Below are 19,739 nucleotides of genomic sequence, written 5' to 3'. Positions count from 1 at the left end.
ACCTTGCTCTCACAAACAGCTTTTGGTGCATTCATCTTTTTTTGGTAAAATTGCCTCTACTGGTGCAGAGACAAGTTCCTTCCGAGCTGAGAGCATGACCGAGTGAATCTCCAGCACCTTCCACCAAGCAAGGCTGCTTGCTCTGCAGAATCAAGTTATTCATCAACACAATATAAAGAATAAGTGTCAAGTGCAATTTTTCTTCTGGAAATAGAAAATGTGTCTGCCTCTCTCTGGTTCTTATTGTGAGTAGAATTTAATAAGGTGTATATAGTCTTCTAAACATTCTAAAGCTACTAGGCTACTGGGATTATTTTTTTAAATCACTAATTAAACAGTTTCTTTTCTTCTTCTTCTTTTTTTTTTAAAGAAAAATCTGTGCTAAAAAGGCACTAGATAAAATGAACTCTTTTGCTCCTGTGTATGTAGCAATTATACATTGTATTAGAGTCTCTAATTTAACAAAGGTGACACACATTTGGATAAGACTAATTATTCAGATTCATCTACTTCCAGCTTAAAAAAACCCAAAGTCAAAGCAATATCAGGTCACACACTGACAAAAGCCAGCCTGGCCATGCAGTCACGGTCAGCACCGGCTGCGTCGGAGCAGCGGCCTGGGCCCAGGGAAGGCTCACTGGCAGCAGGTGTGGGAGCTAAGCCTCCTGGAGACCTGAGTAAACGAGACAAAGGTGAAGTTCTCACAATTTTCCAGCTTGACCTTCTTGGCTAAGTTTGGAACAATTCCCCGAAGAGACCGAAGTCCCATCCTCTGCTCCTCATACCACACGCTGCCCACGTCTATGGCCTCCTTCCTGGCGGTAAGGTAGAAGGGGGACTTGGCCTCCATTTGGGTGGGTGGCCGGTGAATGTACATGTATTTGTAGAGGAGGCAGTAAGGGCACTGTTTGTGTCCCCTGGAATGCTCGTGGTAGATTTCCCCATGACACATTCTAGTGGAACCACTCCTACTCTCCCGCTTGACACTGTCTGTCCGGGCAAAATAGGGCTGGTTTTGAGGATCTTTAAGCAGCTCGATGTCACCATACATCAGATCTGCATGCTCCTGCAGGGTCCGCATATTCAAGTATTGGCTGTTGTACTTGACCACAGTGGACAGGAGAGTGATAGGGCTGTCATCCCCTAGACACCCTGCCTGCCACATCTCCTCCTCATCGGAAAGGGAGAAGTAGATGATGTTGCGAGAACGGGCCCCTGACATTCCTGCCTTACTCAGTACCCACAGCTTCTCCTTGAGTTTCTTGGTGGAAGAGCTGAAGGTGCTGCTGGTGATGGAAAAGCCCACACCTGCGTTCTTCAGGATGCGGTCCAGGCCTCGGCGAATGGCATGGAGAGAAGTGGCCAGGAAGTCCGAGCCGTCACTCTTCTTAACGGTGACATAAAAGTTCTCAAGCAGCTCATTCAACTTCACTGCAGGGATCTCAAATGAGACAAACACTGAGGTTACACATTTGAGGACACCCAAATAGCCAGACCCTTCCTTCCTTGTCCTAATCCTCACCAGGGGCTGTACTGTAGACAAGACATTTTGTGGCCTCTAGAGGGTTGACTCCTTAGCATGATATAGTGGAAAGAACAGTGAACTTCAAGCTGGAAGATCTAAGTTCCATACTTGGCTCCACTTAGTATCTTTAAACCTCAGTGTTCCAAGCTGCAAAATGGGACATAATAATCAACACCTTCTCAAAGGATTACTATAATGCTTAAATAAAGTATGGACATGAAAGGGTTTGTAAACAGCAATGAATATACACACACGTGTAAATATATATACATACACATATTATTATTATTATTATTATTATTATTATTATTATTATTATCGGCCTTTGTAACTTTCACTATTCCTCTCTGGAAGCCCTTTCTTCTCTTTTCTAGCAAATCGCTTCCTCCCCCCACCCTTTCAATAAAATTCAACCATCCTCTCTGAAGAAATCCTGAACTAAACTGATCAAATTCTGAATCATTCCAACATTAATTTCCTTGATATCTGCATATAATAGTTGGTACTGCTGGCCCTAAACATGGTGCTGTAGCAGGTTAGAAGTCTTTTGAGTTTTCTATTGAATTTATCAGAATGGGTCTGGAAATGTCTCTGGCTTAATTATCCATGGTGGTTAGAGGTCATGATTTGTTCAACATATAAGAAAAACTTAATGACTATACTGACAATTCGAGAGAGCTCCTTATTTGTGTGTGGTAGGAGGAGAAGGAAGCTTTATTTTCAAGAGGGGGTTATAAAGAGAAAACCAGACCTTGCTCAAAGTCAATTCAAGCTAAACACACATTCTAGGACAAAAGAAAGTCTCAATAAAAACTGTTCTAAAAGCAGAAACTATACAGGTAACATTTGTTCTTTTAATGGCTGTTGGGTCAAAGAGAAAATAGAAACTGAATTATAGATATAAAATAAACCACACTGAAAACATTACACATCACACTGTATGAGATGTTGCATTTAACATTCCAATAGCATCACAGCCTTGAATGATGGTGTTAGAAAACTTTATTGAAAATAGGCAAATAATAATCAATTCAAAAAGCTGGAAAAAGCCAAGTTAAACAATAGCAGAGTGAATCAATAAAAATGGAACAGATTAATAAATGAAAATATATAGGAATAGATAAAAACAAAAATTTGCCGTCTTTGAAAAGACCTATAAAGTTGACAAACTTGTAGGAGTTCTAAAAGAGAGAACAGGGAAGGAAAAACACAAACAATATTAGGATGAGAAAAACTGTAACTACCGAAAATGAATAAAGAACATGAAAGAATATCTGTACTTTATACAGGTTAATTTGTAAATCTAGATAAACTGAACAATTTTCTAGCAAAATAGAAATTACCAAAGTTGATTCAATAACAGGTAAAAGATACAAACGGCCCCAAACAAGAGAAGAGAGTGAAATGATTGTCAAAGATGTATATCACTCCTAAAGATATGGCTCTATGGAGTCGATCCAGCTTTTGTTTTGTATTTTGAAGCATAAGGAAACATTCTTCATTTTTTTCTAACCCAAGTCTGACAGATATTATACAAAAAAACAAAGTATATGAGTATAAATGTAAACTTCCCTAAGTAAAATAGAAGTGCCTTTTGTTTTGCACAGTAGCATATTAAATAAAATACATGCACATTAGGACTCTGCATATAACAAGGACATGGCTCTGATGCACACAGCAGTTGACATGGCCCCATGCACAGTGAAGACTGGCTCTCTTATCCAATCACACTCAGGACTGCGGGAAAGCTATACCAAATCAAGACTGGGACAGATTATTGCAGAATATAAGGGTGAGTCAATCTCAATAAATATTTTAATATAACTGACTTATTCATATATTAAGGAGAAATAATATGAATTTGATAGATACTAAAAATGTATTTTAAAGAATATGATCTCCATTTCAAATTTCTGAAAATTCAAATTAAATTTAGATAGGAAAAAATAATCCTCTTATTATGAGGAAGAGTATTTTATAGACAAGAACTACAGAAATTATATCCCAGATGAAAATATTAGAATCTGTTTTATAATGTCAGAATTAGGATGAGCATGCTGAATATAATTGCTATTATATAACAACTGTACTGGAGGTTCTAGCCAACCAGGTAAAGCAAGAAAAAGAAATTACATACACAGACACACACACACATACATAGGAAAGGAAAAAGGCAAAACATAATTGTTTTCTGATAACCTGATTGTTGGTCTATGAAACTCCAAGAGATTTAGCTGAAGATCCATCAGGAAGAGGAGGGTAGTTATATACAAAATATAAAAAGCAATGGCATTCTTATCTACTAGTAAAAATGTTAACCATGACATCCAAACTCAGCTGGTTTCAGATTTTTACATTGTCACCTGGAACTCCCTACTTGCAAGTGTTAACCATGCTTTGTATTAGTTGGGACTTGTTTGGCTGCAAGACACAGACCAAACTTCAATGAAATTAGGCAAAAGCAGTATCAAAATTAGTCAACTCCAAGGTCATCAGGACTCTCATCTCTGCTTCTCTGTGCAGACCGGCTCTCTTTACATAGTGTTACAACATAGCCACCTAGCACTCCCCAAGGTTTACACCTGATGGCTTCGGGTGTTGCAAGAGACCAACTCTCATTATCAGCAGAAAGAAATCCAATGGAAGGATGCTGATGGGCCCACTCTTGATCCAAACAACTGACCAAAAGAGGGACCATGGTACTGACATGATGGCTTCTGTGCAATAGCCATGGGGTTGTAGGAGAGAAGCGGGTCCTAAATAAGGGGTTCTGAGTAGGAAATCTTATTTATTACCTTCATGCTCAAAAACAAAACAACAACAAAAAACTAATTTCTGATAGCTCCGGGTTGCCCTTAGGATAAATTCCAAACTGTTTACTTGTATGCTAGTCTTCATAATCTGGCTTCACTCCGTGGTAGATTATTTCCAAAAATAGCTACAACAATTCCCCTTCTACCCTCCTCCCCACGTCCCTTTGAAACCTGACTTTGCTGTTTCTTCCATCAAGAGGTAGAATCTACTTTCTCACCCTTGGAATCTGGGCTGGCTGTGACTTACACTGACCGATAAAATGTAGCATGTGACAATGTGTGAATTTGAAGCCTTCGGCCTCCAGAGACTCTGCTTTTGTCTTATAGGTTCTCACAAGAGAACCATGCATACCCCAACTGAGCACAGCAGAAGAACCAGCCAGCTGAGCACAACCCATAGAATCATGAGCCAATAAAATGAATGCTGCATTAAGCCACTAAGATTTGGGGTGGTTTGTTACGCAGTAGTAACTAACTGGTAGAGACCACATTTCTCTAGCCTCATTGTCTGTTCTCTTTGTGCTCCATTTCCAGCCTCCCTGAACTTTGTGTCACTCACAGAAACCAAACACCCTTTCATGCTTCTATGTCTTCTAACTTTCTTTATTTGAAAAATCTCAAAATTCATTAGTTCAGATCTAGCTCAAATTCTGCTGTCTATACAAAGGCTTCTCCAGCTTCCCTCAGCAAAGTTACTCTCTCACCTGGCATCTCATGGCACTTAAACTTTATTACAGCCTCTCCATAGTTCACAGCCTTTTACTTACTTAATATGTCTATCTCTCCAAGTGGACTGAAAGTTCTTTGAAGGCAAGAACTGTATCTTATACATGACTGGGTCTTCATCACATGCCAGAAGGCCTAAACTGATCGATAAACATCGGTTAAATCAATAAGTTAACCTTGGTGTCAGGAGAACTAAGGTGACTTACGATGCAAAACATTTTTCTGATTTACAAAGAATGCCACAAGTTTCAAAATAAAACCACAGCAAAAGCAATGCCTTGAGAAATGTCAAGTCACAAAGTTTATATTGTCTGCACACAAGTAACCTTTCATTCTGGCACCAAGTTGGAAGCCTCCTTAGTTTTCTCAGACTGAGTTTTGGTTGGTGATTATTCCTCCAGGTTACCAAGGTCTTCAATTTGTTATAAAGACATTGCAAGAAATGGTTTTCGTCTGTTAGCCACTCTAAATAGATTTGCCATCTCAAAAATTCACTATGGATTATCAATTTGGCTTCCTTGATGTAAAAATGACCAACAAGAAGTAAGAGCTTGCATGGGCTGATGACTCCAGTTGGGATAAAACAAAAAAACAAAACAACAAACGTGATTCGTTAGGCAAATTCCAAATTTCTGGAATAACACAGCCATCCTTGCAAGAGTTATAAGACAAGTAAAACCAAGAGTTACTTTTGGGGGAATGCCTCAAACTTCCCTTTGTGATAATCTTGTCTAGGGAGATGAAGGAACTAGAGAAAATCCTTATGAATTAAAAGAACTCTAATAGGCAGATACAATAAATCTCAAAGTAACCACCGCTAACATCAAAATGATTTCACCAAATTTTACTTTACTCTGAAAGACAGGTATTAAACTTCAAGATTCTCTATTTTCTGAATGGATTTAAGAAATATACAAGTCAGTGAGATAGCAACCTTAAGGGAGATGATCACTGTGGGTTGAGTCACACTTTATGTTGAAAAATTACTAAGAAATACACACAGAATGAAAATGACAGTGTATACTCTATTTATTTAATTATACTTTGAAGTCTTATTTGATTTTGCTTTCTTCCTTAAATAAACAAGAGCTGTTACTTACTTTGTCTGCTGTCAACTATTTCTATCTTTAAAGATATATCTAGACTAAAAATACCTTGCATTGAGACCAAGGAAGTGAGATGAAAGAATATGAGCCTTGATGCCTTACTTCCTTCTTTTAACTACTGGCTAATTCTTCAAGATATTGGCCTCTTTCTCAAAAATGTATTATTAAAAATACGTGAGTGACCCATGTAGATAGATTACAGAAGACTGAAGTGTACCTTCTTCCTCACCCATTATTTCTCTGGATAACATGGGGAAACTATGAAATACTAGGACCTAGAAGTGGTGATAAGGTGCATGCTACTGAACATTTTCATCCCCTGGGATGTACGCTACCTAAGCCATGGAGGGTTTGGAGAAATGACGTTCTTTCTATGGCTTCCTGTATGAAAATGCAAAGGTTCCCAGTACAGACAATATCTTCATAGTGACTTCACTGAACCTCTGGTCTAGAAAAGGTTAAGCTTAGTGAGGATGAAGATATGGTGATGGGGGTCTGTGAGAATAGTTGAATTCTAAGATTACTGATAAAGGTGAAAGTTACATTTTATTGATGTTTTTGTTTTTTATGTTGTTGTCATAAAACACATATATACGAGTATATGAGTTACCATCTTAGCCATTTATAGTGTACAATTCAGTGGCATTAAGTACATTCACAATGTCCGATGACCATCAACCCTATTAATTTCCATGTTTTTAAAAATCATTCCAAACAGAAACCATACTCATTAAACAATAACCCCAAATTTCCTTCTTCCAGCTCCTAGAAACCTCTATTCTACTTTCTGTCTCTACGAACTTGCCTATTCTAAGTGCCTTACAGAAACAGAATCACACATATTCATCCTTTTGTGTTTAACTTCTGTCACTTAGCATAACATTTTCAAGGTTCGTTTACATTGTAGCATGTAGTACTCCATTTCTTTTTAATGCCAAATAATGTTCCACTGTATGTACATGTCACATTTTGTTCATTCATCCATCTGACCTTTGGGTTGCTTCCAGATTTGGGCTATTGTAAATAATGCTACAATGAGTATTTGTGTACAAGTTTTTGTACAGATGTTTTTCATATTTGGGGTATATGCCTAGGAGTGAAATTGTTGGGTGACAGAGGTAGAGCAACCCTATATTTAACTTTTGGGGAGCTACCAGACTGCTTCCAAAAAGGCTGCATCATTTTACTTTTCCATCAGCATTGTATGAGGATACCAATTTCTCTGCATCCTCATCACACTTGTTATTATCTATTGTGTCTTTTTGTATTCTGGTCCTTCCTACTGGATATGAAGTTAAATCTTATGTGGTTTTGATTTGCATTTCCCTGATGTCTAATGAAGTTGAGTGGCTTTTCATGTGCTTATTGGCCATTTGTTTATCTTCTTTATAGTAACTGTTCAATGTCTTTGTCTGATAATTCTAAAATCCATGTCAGTTTTGGGCTGGTTTTGATCGACTCATTCTTTAAGAAATATATTTTTGCCCTGGCTGGTCTGGCTCGGTGGATTGAGTGCCAGCCTTTGAACTGAAAGGTCACTGCTTCGATTCCCAGTCAGGGCACATTCCTGAGTTGTGGGCCAGGTCCCTGGTTGAGAGGGTGTGAGAGGCAACTGATTGATGTCTCTCTCTCTCTCTTTCTCCCTCCCTTTCCCCCTCTCTCTAAAAATAAGTAAAGTCTTAAAATATATATAGATATATATATATATCTACATATATATATTTTTTTCTTGCTTCTTTGCATGTCTGATAATTTTTTGTTTAGTTGCCAGATATTGTGAATTTTACTTCTTGGCTTCTAGATATCTTTATATTAGTATATTCTTAAGCCTTGTCCTGGGACACAGTTAAGCTACTTGAAAACTGTTTGATCCATTTGGGTCTTTTTTTACTTTAAAAAACTGATATGTAAGTTTTTAGATGACATATATGCTATATTAGTTTTAGCTATACAAGATAATGATTTGATATTTGTATATATTGCAAAATGAGCATCACAATAAGTCAACATCTATCAACACACATAGTTAAAAATATTCTTCGTCTGATGAGAGCTTTTAAGATTTACTATCTTAGCAACTTACAAATATACAATACAGTATTATTAACAATACTCACCAAGCCATACAGTACATCCTTAGGCCTTTTAACCATTTTCATGCATTTTGCCTACTCTCTCACCTCTAGCAACTAACTACCAATCTGTTATCTGTACTATGAGTTTGTTTTTAAAAAAAGATTCCAGTTGTATGTGTGATCATATGAGATTTGTCTTTCTCAGTCTGATTTATTTCACTTAGCATAACGCCTTCAAAGTCATCCATATTGTTGTAAATGGCAAGATTTCATTCTTTTTTATGGCCCAATAATATTCCACTGTAAGTATAATTGTGATACACAAACACACGCACACACACACACAGACACACACACACCCTGAGGTCTGCCCAGAAAGAGTCCAGCCATTCTTAGTATAACAAGAATAATTTGAGCAACATAGATGTATAACCTGGCAGCCAAGGAGAGTGAACTGGAATGCGCATGCATGAACAATGACAACTTCACTGTACTAGTCAGTGGGGTCAGTAGACAGCATTAAGTGAGCATGTATACTGTGTGGCCATCACATTCAAAATGACTGAGCAAGTAGAGCAATGAATATGCATCGAATTTTGCCTTAAGCTTGAACACTCCTCTACAGAAACTATTTGGATGATTCAGAAGTCTGCAGCTCTGGGTTACTGGTGATTGGCAGCTTCATCACAATGCACCCACTCATGCATCACATCTCGTGCAGTTTTTTGCAAAACATCACATCACCCAGGTGACTAGAGCCCAGATTTAGTATCCCGAGACTTCTGGCTTTTCCCAAAACTAAAGTAATCTTTGAAAGGGAAGAGATTTCAGACCATCGATGGGATTCAGGAAAATAGAGGCAGGTGATGGCGATTGGGAGAGGTGTGTGAGGTGTGCCTATCTTGAAGGGGCCTGAGGTGTCATTGTCCTATATAAAATGTCTCTTCTATCTTGTAACTTCTTCAATAAATGTCTTTATTTTTCATAGTAGATGGCTGGGTATCTTCTGGACAGACCTCGTATATTAAATATATACATAATTTCTTTATCTACTCATCCATCTATGGACACTTAGGTCATGTCCATGTCTTGGCTGTTGTAAATAGTGAAGCAATGAATATGGGGGTAGGTGCATGTATCTTTCAACCTAGCGTTTTTGTTTCCTTCAGAGAAATGCCCAGAAGTGAAAGTGCTGTACTGTATGGTGGTTCTATTTTTAATCTTTTGAGAAACCTCCACATTCTTTTCCATAGCGCCTGTACCAATCTACATTGCACAAGGGATCCCTTTACTCCACATCCTTGCCAACACTTGTTATTTCTTATCTTTTGGAGAACAGCCATTTTAACAGATGGGAGGTGGTATCTCTTTGTGGTTTTAGATTGCATTTCACTGATTAGTGATGTTCAGCACCTTTTCATGCACCTGGGTCTTGCTTTTAAGATTCACTGTGTGGGATTAGAGCAGAGCTTGGTCTAGGGTTAATTATTCTCCACATCTGATGCAAGACTCTTCTGAGTACTCCATGAATCCTGACATGTTTCTAGTTTGGCTGATGGGAGCAAGTATTATTTCTGGTTCTGTATGAGCTCTCGGTGCTGCTACTGCTAAACCTTTCGGGTGATTTTTGCCAGACTCAGGTAGTTCCCTCACATGCGTATTTTAATCAATGCTCAGCTTAATATGTGGGGGGGAGCTACCTTCAGTTCTCTCAGGTTCTCTCTCTCTCTCTCTGTGGCTCTCTACTTTCAAATACTCTGTCATGACAATTCGAACCACCTTGGTCTCTCTGGACTCTCAGCTGCATTTGCTCAGCGCAGCAACCCGGCGGGGCTCTGCAGGCACGGTCCCTCCCAGCACCACAGCCTGGGGACTCTCTCAAGGCAGCAGGCTGGCCCCCTGGTACCCTGGCTTGCCTTGCTTGCCGGATATCTCAGAGATCACTGTCTTTCCTTGCGTGTTATATAGTACCTTGCTAAACGCTGTTTATATTTGTCTGTATTTTGATTGTTTCAGGCAGGAGGATAAATCTGGCTCTCCAAACTGGCTAGAAGTGAAAGACTTAATTGAGTTTTCTCCTGGGTATGGGTCACATGTTCCCACTTCCGATGAGGAGTAATATTTGACTGGATGCTAGAAATTGTGGATTTTACATGGTTACATACTGGATTTGTCCTATTTTTTCAATGGATGTTGGGACTACTTGTCCTCTTGTCCTTGGCCTCATCAAACCCTGCTCTCGGTCCCCACTCAATTCAGCAAGATTCCCAGGCTGTGTCTGGGTTTCCCTGGCTTCACTGCAGCTCGGAAACTGCTTCCAGGCAGACAGCCTGAGGGATGGTAGCACTCAGCTCCCTCGTTCCCTTTCTCCTGGGGATCAAGTCCCATGCTGCCCCTCCTGCCTGAAAAAAGTTCTTCCACACACTGTGTCCTGCTTCCTAGTTGTCACAGGAGGAGGATAATTCTGCACCTTTTCATTCCCTTACGACCACAAGTGGACGTTTCAATTTATTTTCAAGTTTGCTGGATCATTTTGATTAGCATGCTGTTACCTGTACATTTTTATACAGTATTTTCGATGCACAGTTGGGAACCCACATATGTGGAGGGCTGACTTAAATTAGATGCAGATTTTCAACTGTGCAGGGGCCAGCACCCATAACCCCCACATTGTTCAAGGGTTAACTGCAATTCTTTTATGTTCTATAAACATTTCATACATCCTCAATCTATACTCCACTATATAAAGTCCTGGGTGTCTAAATCTGTTGTTTGTTTCTAGTTATTCTCACTCATGGTAATTTATTTCCTTGAGCAGCTTGTGATTTAAAAAAAAAAAAAAAAGAGCACGTATTTTGTTGATTTTAATCTGCAAAATCCTGAGCACTTTCATTTAAAGGAATGTTTCCCTTCAAAGATTATCACCATAGACGTGTGAGGGGCAGGGTATGCTGCTTACCTAGAACTTCCCAAGCCCCTTCAGGGTCCCCTCCTTCAGTTCACCTGCCTGTCTCTTCTCTTCCTGAATCATGTTGTCAGCATGTGCCCTCAGGCAGCACCCTGAATTCCAGGTGTGCTTACCGCGCACCACCCCAGTTTCAGCTGTCTCTTTCTGGCCCTGTGATGGCTCCTGATTTTTCTGCAAGTACAGCAGAAAGGGCCCTTGCTGAAACCTGGGTTTCCTATTTCATCTCTTGTTGGTGCCCTAAACACATCACCCAAACTTGGAGACATCACCTGCCCCCGGGCTTCCATTGTAACTTCTATTTGCATGACCTTTAAATCGATTCTTCCAGATTTAACCTTTCCCTGTGTGTGACATCCCACATTCCCAACTGCTTACTGGACACGTCCATCTGCACACCTGTCTGACTTAGACCCATTATATCCAAATCAAAATACAACATCTTTTGTCTTCTGCCTCTACATGCCCAAGAATTTTTCCTTCCACTCACAAACCCCAAACATTTCAAGTTGGAGGACATTTTCAGAGTTCATTTTCCAACTAGGGAAAATGAGGACCAAGGATATTAACTCAATTTTTGCTTATCACTTCCATATAATTTCTCTAAAGTATCACTTTCATTATGTTTCTTCCCATTCAAAAACCTTTGGTGGTTTCCCTTTTGCCTGAACCTTAACACACTTACAGATTGTATGGTCAGAGCATCCCCTCTATTACAAGTCCCTTCCCCCACTTCCCACAAACAAAAGCAAAACCAAACTTCTATAATTGTCCAATAGTCACAAGATTGTAGCTTGGCATTTAAAGGTTATCAAAATCTAGTTTTACAGTTGATCATTTCCATATAGGAAGCCTCTGCTACAGGAAGTGAGTCTAACCCTCCCAATCTTCCTCTCTTACACGTCACTCAGCCTAGAAGACTCCAGTCTGTACTCGGTTCTACTGAAAGTCTACCTCTCTACCATAAATACAGCTTAAATATCAATGCCTTCGCCAGTGTCACCAAACTGAAATGAACTTATTCAACTAAAATTTTTGGGGGGCATTTTTGATCTGTAAATTCATAGAGCATTTATTAAATTCTGCTTTGAACTGTGACATTTTTCTATTTTATGTTCTTTCAAAGTTTCTCCTGGCAGAAAGCAACTGTTCTGTGTTCTCCACCATGCTCAGCACAGCGCTTGGCACTCGGAAGCTCAGTCAAGTTGGCTGAAAGAAGTAAACTCAAGAGTTTCTTACCTTGGTGATGTCCGTGTGATCTTTGAGCCCATTGGTCATGCACCAGTATCGCCACACATTCAGGGCATACCGCGTGGCTTTGGTAGTATTTGGGCTTACTGCACTGGTACACAGATCATTCAAGTCATCATTAATATTAAATACAGGAAATTTGTTGAGCTTAGTAGAATAGGCTAGAAACAGAAAAAAATAAAAGGCATTAAAATAATTTGCCATTCCCTTTTTTAGAGAGTTACATCTTGGGATCATGTTAAATAACAGTAGACTCCTAAGAGATAACACTTAATAAAAAATGAAATTTCTATCAAATTTACATATATTTGAATAGAGAACAATATTTCTAGCATGAAGTCAATGCAGTAACCTTGCATTTAATCCCAACAATTTGCCATATACACTAACTGATGCATTCATGTAGGTATTCCAATAACAAGAGGGGGAGAAATGAATGCAGAGAAACAAAGAATGTTCTATCTAAAATTTTCACTGGAAAAAACAGCATTTCTATTAACAACAAAAAGACAGGAGGGCCCTGGCTGGTGTGGCTCAGTGGATTCAGTGCTGTCTTGTGAACTTTGAAAGGTTGCTGGTTCGATTCCCAGTCCGGGCACATGCCTGGGTTGCGGGCCAGGTCCCCAGGTGGGTTGTGCAAAAGGCAACTGATGGATGTTTCTCTCACACATCTATGTCTCTCTCCCTCTTTTTCTCCCTCTGTTCCCCTCTCTCTAAAAATAAATAAATAAAATCTTTAAAAAAAAAGAAAAAGGGAAGGCAAGTTACACATCCTTTCTCCTTACCCTTAGCACGTGAAGAGCTGTTATTTCTCTGTAATATATAGTCTCAAATGCCTTATGTGCCATCCTGAACTAAATAGTGTTAGCATATTACTTTAATTCTTTTCACAAATTAATACAGAGAAAGATATTTGAACCCTGACTCCACAACTCATCAGCCAGCTCAGAATCAGAACGCAAGGGCAAGGGAGAGACATATCAGGGGAGAGAAGAGGGTGAATACTCCAGAGACACTCACATGTCAAATTACTTCAGAGTAAAACTGGTCTTCCTCAGTGTCTCCACTTCAAGTGTTGGTTGCCAAAGAGATGAATCCTAACCATTAGCAGGCCCTTCCTCATACTCTGATTTCTAAAACCAGGCTTAAACTGTTCAAATTGCAATCTTTGGGGGGGGGCGGGTAAAAAATCAAGGTAAACCACTAAAAGCAAAAACAATGCCAACCAGTATTTTATACCTATTGGTTCAGACCCTCTCTAGAATGTTTCTGTGTTCCAAACAAGGAGCTAGAAGGCTGAGAAATAGTAAAATGAAAAGATAATTCAATTACCAAGGTGACCTGCAAGTTGGCCTCACTTTACCTGACTCGCCTCACCTTTCACTGCTCCCGCCGCAGAACTCAATCCACCAGCCTCCTGTGGTCCCCAGTGCCTGCCTCCGCCCAGGACACCACACCACACCTTCCCCACACGGAGCCTGAGAAATCTCCCCATGGCCTTTCTGTCAATCAAAAGTGCCTTTTTTTTTTTTTTCAATTCCCATTCAAAGCTCACTTGTACATAGCCTTCCCCTGTTCTGCTCAGCTGCCTTATTCTCTCCCTCAGGGTGTCTTACAGTTGCTTTATTCTATAGAACTGGGATCTGATTGTGTCTGGAAGATCTCAGTTGGTTTGCACACTCCTTAAGACTCTGTCTTCATGCCTCAAGACTGCTGTTGAACTACTGAGCACATAATCTGCTCTAATAAGCGCTTACAGTGAAAGAGGAATAAACGAGGCTAGAAAAGCTATCTGAAACAACTCAGTCATGCGGATGTATTTCTCTCACCACCCCCATAAACTGAGATAACCTGTATTATGTCTGGGACTTGCGTGACATTAATGAAAGGACTCTAGCATGAGAAATGTATTCTTATTACATCTAGCCCTAACTATATGCCAAGAATTATATAAATTATCTGTAAGCTCTAAGCAAGCCTATTGCTCTAACAATTTTACAAGTAAGGAACCAGAACCTCAAACGGGTCTTAAGTTCATACACCGCTCACCCAGCATTTCCTGAGGTACACGCCCCACCCCCCGCCACCACGCTGTCCCGAGTCACGGAGGCAGCAGGTGTGAGAGTCAGCCAAGTGCGCGAGGCAGGGTGTGGACCTGGGTCCCGTGGACCCTATGCGCTGGACTCTACGGCAAAAGAATCAGGTACTATACAGAGATCAAGTTCTCAGCAAAGAATGCAATTCACATACTGGCCGCTTATAAAAAGTGTACGCTGGCTCCCAGAATGTACTCAGATTAACCTTCAGTGAGGAAAGCTAAATCTGATTTCTTCAGACAAACACTACAGTTTCACTATAATTTTTTAATACAACAAAAGAGGATTTATTTGTGACACAACCCCACCCCTATCACGTCACTACAGCATTAGCACAGAAAAGAGTCACACTGCAAGACAGGATGATTAGGTTTAATGATTAATTTTCAATGATAATACGATCTTATATAATTTCATTTTAATTACAGGACAGCGGGACAGAGACGTACACTGAAAGGGGAACCTGTGTTCCCTTTGAAGTTTTAATCGCCCCAATCGTGTCCTGCTTTGGGAAAGGGTCCGATTCAGCATCGTGTGCTGTGTTGCATCCTCCTCCTCGGTCTTTCACTGATTCTCCTCACGTGCTTGTGCTCCGACACGCGGCCGTGAGGTGCCTCTCACACACACAGATGTCCTCCTTATCCAGAGTGCGGTACCCTGCACTCGGCCACCCTCCACATGCAGACACCGTTCTCACTCCACTCAAACGCCCGCATCCCGTGCCGGGAAGCCCTTCTGCATGGAAGCCTTCATCGCCCTTCTTGGGATGATACCTCACACCAGGCCACCCCCATGCGTGGAAGCGCTGCTCACTTCAGTAAGGCTCTGACTTCTCACATAGGGCTTCTCCCTACTCCCCCCCCAACCCCCCGCAGTGTGGATGCCTCCTTCACCCTCCTCAGGCGATCACATCACATACCTGGCTACCCCTCCACACGACGCTTTTCTCCCCTAAATCAAGCTGTTACCACTGGGCAGAATGCCCTTCTTCTGAAATGTATTTCCTGCCCTGGTCAGTTTCCTACACCCCTCTCCGGGCACTTCTCCTACGCTGATGCCTTCTTGAGGCTTTTAAGGCTTCACACCTCCCTCTAGACCATCACAGCTCCTTCAGTACACACACTCCAGTACCAACGTCTGCTTTACTCTCCCCACCAAGAGCTATCAAACTGAATAGTTCAGGGAAAAAAGTGGGGAGGGGAAGAAGAGAAAGAAGAGGATTCTAGAATTTCTCTTTTGCTAATAGACAAGTAGTTATATACTTGTAAATAAAGTCTTGGTGAAAGGAAAAGAATCAATGGGACTTAGTAAATATTTCAAACTGAATGATAATGGGAACACAACATGTCAAAGTTATGTGATAAAGTTACTGCGGTGTTTTTAGGAAAAATGATTGCATTAAATTCAGAGATTAGAAAAGAAAGGTTGACTATCAACTGTACCAGGACATCATGAAAGAGGAAACAAATAAACCCTGCAAAAAAAGTAAAATGAAGGAAATACACATAAGAACAGAACTCAATGAAAGTTTATAATAAAAAAATATTAATCCCAAGCGATGGACTTGAAAGACTATTAAAATTAATAAACTCATAAGAAAAAAAAAGCAAAAAAGCATAATTTCTACAGCAGGAAAAGGGAGTCAGCCACTACAGATATATTAAAAAGACCGTAAAAATATACTATGAACAACTTGAAATTTTGGATAAAATAAACAAATATCTAGAAAAGCCACAACTTACCAAAACTGAACAAGAAACAAAATTTAAATAGTCCCATACCCATTAAAGAAATTGAATCTATAATTTAAAATATCACACACACACACACACACACACAAACCCTCCAGGTTAAGATGGATTTCACCAGTAAATTCTTTAACATTTAAGAAACAAATAATGCCAAACCTAAAAACTCTGGTAGTGAATACAAAAAGAAAGAATACTATTCAATGTCTTTTATAGGGCAGCATAAGTTTTCTATAAAAATATAAGACAAATGCAATAAAAGAAAATTACAAGCCAACACAGCTCCTGAACACAGATACAAAACTCTTCAACACAATATGAGCAAACTGAATGCCTACCTCACACTATAAACAACTACAAAAAACAATTCCAAATGTATTGTCACCTTTATGTGAACGGTAATAACAATCAAGTTTCTAGAAGAAAACACGAGAGACCACTTTGGGGACCATGGGGTAACTACATATTTCCAAACAGGACATCAGTATTATTAGCCCCAAAGTACCACCTCAATAAATTGGATTTCATTAAAATTAAAAAAACATTTATCCCAATGTACCACTGGATGAAAAGCCCAGTGACAAAGTAGGAGAAGATATCTGACAAACCAATTAGAAGGCAGACAGTCCAATTAAAAATGGACAAACCTGAATGGGCACTGGGTAAAATAAGAAATATCATTAATATTTCAGGAAATATAATTTGAAATACATTCACCAGAATGCCTCAAAGTAAAACAAAAATCTATAAATATCAAGTGTCTGTGAGGACGTGAAACAATAGCAACACCCTCACTCCTCTGGTAAAAAAGTCAATCTGTGCGATCACGTTAGAAGCTAACTGGCAGTCTGTACTCAAGTTGAACATACACATACTCCATGAACCAGCAATTGTACACCTGCTATATATAACCAACATTAAGTTATGTCCTACATATTAGCCATTTTAGTCCCTTGAAATCTTGGAAAAGATTATTATAAATAAATTAAAAATAAACAAAACTGTAAAAAAGAAAACATTTTCTGACTTGCAGACTAAATATTACCGAGCTTGAATTCTAATATTCTTCCCTATCAGGAAAATAAAATGTCGCATTTTAATTGTATAACTTGTTTCTTAAGAGTACTAGGGAAACATTAAAAATTAAGTTACAACTATTTATAAAGTAATTTTAATACCATTTAAAATACTATCACACAAAAGTAACCATTTCTATTTGCAATATTCAGCTAAGTAAAGACTTGGGTGGATTATTCATACATATGAAAGAACTACATTTGCATTTCCCTGAGAGAAAACATTTTTTGGTGTTTTAATATGCTTTACTTTATTAAATAATTTTAGTGACACAACAAAGATGTCTTAACTATTATAATCATTTTGAATAACTATTCCTATTCTGCTCCAAGAATATTGTCAAATGTGCTAAATGCAACAAACAGTGTATGAAGAATTCTATCTGACCAAAAAGATTTTTCCTAAAAATGAGGGAGTTTGGAAGCTGACATCTGCTTAGCTTGGTATAACTTTGCACGGTTGGCTGACAGATCGCCATAGACAGGAGAGAGTGAATTTGGATAGAGACTTCTGCCCCCAAGCAGGATTTTGGAGACTGGGGCTCCAGGAAGCAGATGATTAGGTCAGTTGTAGATGCCTTCCCAACGTCTTCCCTACAGCATGGGCTCTTCTCCCAAACTCTCACATACAGAAATGCTTCTCTTTCCACAATTCTCCCTCCTCAGTAGCTAGAAACACTTGATGTGGAATGCTTTGCTTAACTTGCACTGACTCTATGGGGCTAATGCATAGTGGAGAGGACAATTTTGTATTTCATAAAATGGTTTTAAGTTGTTTTTACACTGTTATAGCTACAAAAGTTAGCCAGCATTGCAGAAAACCTTTTATTAAATGAATGAAGACTATTCATACCCACATACAGACAAAATACTGTGATTAAAACATGTGCTCATTATAGAGACATTAGCTGATTTTATTGGATTGTTTTTCTTATTTCCATAAGTTTAGGCTGTACTGACAAATACTGAAAACAATAGAAAATTACACTATTACATTACAGGCAAACATTATACACACAATGAATAAGCCACTGGGACACAAAACTAGAATTTTATTTAGAGCACAAGTACACAGACAAATATGAAGCAAAAACAGTGAGCTGATAAAGATGAAAACATTTCAGTGTAAAAGATCAGGGAGCAGAAAAATAAAAGTGAAACCAAGAATATACACTTAATAACAAAGGAGTTGTATATTATAAATATCAACTGCCAGAATATTATTTAACCAAGTGTATCACAGTCACACATTTTAACAGAAATTTCTCTCCATTTCAATTCACCTTTCTCCTCTTTCTTTCACAAATTATGACTAGCAGCCTAAGAAGAGAATTTTTTAAATATTAGAGTCAATAAGCACACATGTGCTTTTTTCATGTAATATCAGTTAAAAGTCAAGTGGCCAAAAAACATATAAAAAATGACCTACCAAACAGGGGAAAAAGTGAACACAGATTCAAAGAATAGTTCTATTGTTCATAAAATTTTTCCAAATATTAATTGTGTGGTTATATTTCTAAACGGATGCCTGGTTTTTAATTATAGTAAATTGGTAAGCCTACCTTTGTATTCCCAATGAACTTCTAAGTGGTAGAGTAAAAGGAATCTTAAAATCATTCTCAGAATTTGAAGATGGAAGACCTTATTTAAGTGGAATACAGCATTCATCCTACTAAACCATAAAAGTTCTTTTATTTCAACAGATAAATGAGTCATACACAGTCATTCTGTTGAATCCAAAAATGCTTCCACTCTCACCAGGTTTCAGCCTATAGAGTCACAGTTACATTTTTAGATTACAACAAAAAAGTTACAAGTTATTGCTCACCATGGGGCAAGTTTATGTCTAATGTTAGCAGTGAAAAAGAGCTTAAAGTCATAGTGGGAACATAACCCTATACATTAGAAACCTAATAAATATGTATCATTTGATTCAAAAGTAGCCTTAGGCATAAGGGCCTCAGGACAGACGTACAAAATGTACAGAAGACCCAATTGGGGTAAATAAACCTAAGAGAGGATTCAAATAAAGGTGCCACTGCTACCTAATAGGAATGTTACTGTTATCGTCAGGATACATCATGCCATCATCTTTGGTGTTCAAAGTATAAAAGGAATTCCAAGAACAAAGGCCTTGCCTGAAAACCCCCTACGCAGGAATCAAGAAATACTTTAGCATTACTCCGAAGGCCACTGAACAAGGGCAGCACATCTTTAGAATATGCATAATTGAATCTCCTTTTATTGCTTTACTACCTCCCTTGAAGGGCAACTGTTTAAAGCATATTCAGGAGAAAAGGCTCACAATTGAAACCGGCCTTTCTTTTCCTTTAAGCAAAGAAGTACTAGCAGGGGCCT

General features: G+C 38.9%; 1 protein-coding gene across 2 annotated transcripts in view; it reads right to left on the bottom strand.

The window, feature by feature from the left end:
• Positions 1-423: 423 nt before the first annotated feature.
• Positions 424-19,739, bottom strand: part of KIAA1958 (KIAA1958 ortholog) — a 53,580-nt gene continuing 34,264 nt past the window's right edge. For both annotated transcript variants that reach the window (XM_090275962.1, XM_090275961.1), the window contains 2 exons: positions 12,450-12,622; positions 424-1,441 (listed from right to left, as the gene is read on the bottom strand). In XM_090275962.1, the coding sequence (XP_090132088.1) occupies positions 635-1,441; positions 12,450-12,622 (980 nt within the window). In that variant the 3' untranslated portion in view covers positions 424-634. The remainder of the gene's footprint in view (positions 1,442-12,449; positions 12,623-19,739) is intronic.

The sequence above is a fragment of the Furipterus horrens genome, unplaced genomic scaffold, assembly GCF_987537825.1.
Source record: "Furipterus horrens unplaced genomic scaffold, mFurHor1.1.pri manual_scaffold_4, whole genome shotgun sequence".
In the NCBI taxonomy this organism is placed as follows: domain Eukaryota; kingdom Metazoa; phylum Chordata; class Mammalia; order Chiroptera; family Furipteridae; genus Furipterus; species Furipterus horrens.
This window is presented reverse-complemented; position numbering and strand designations above follow the sequence as displayed.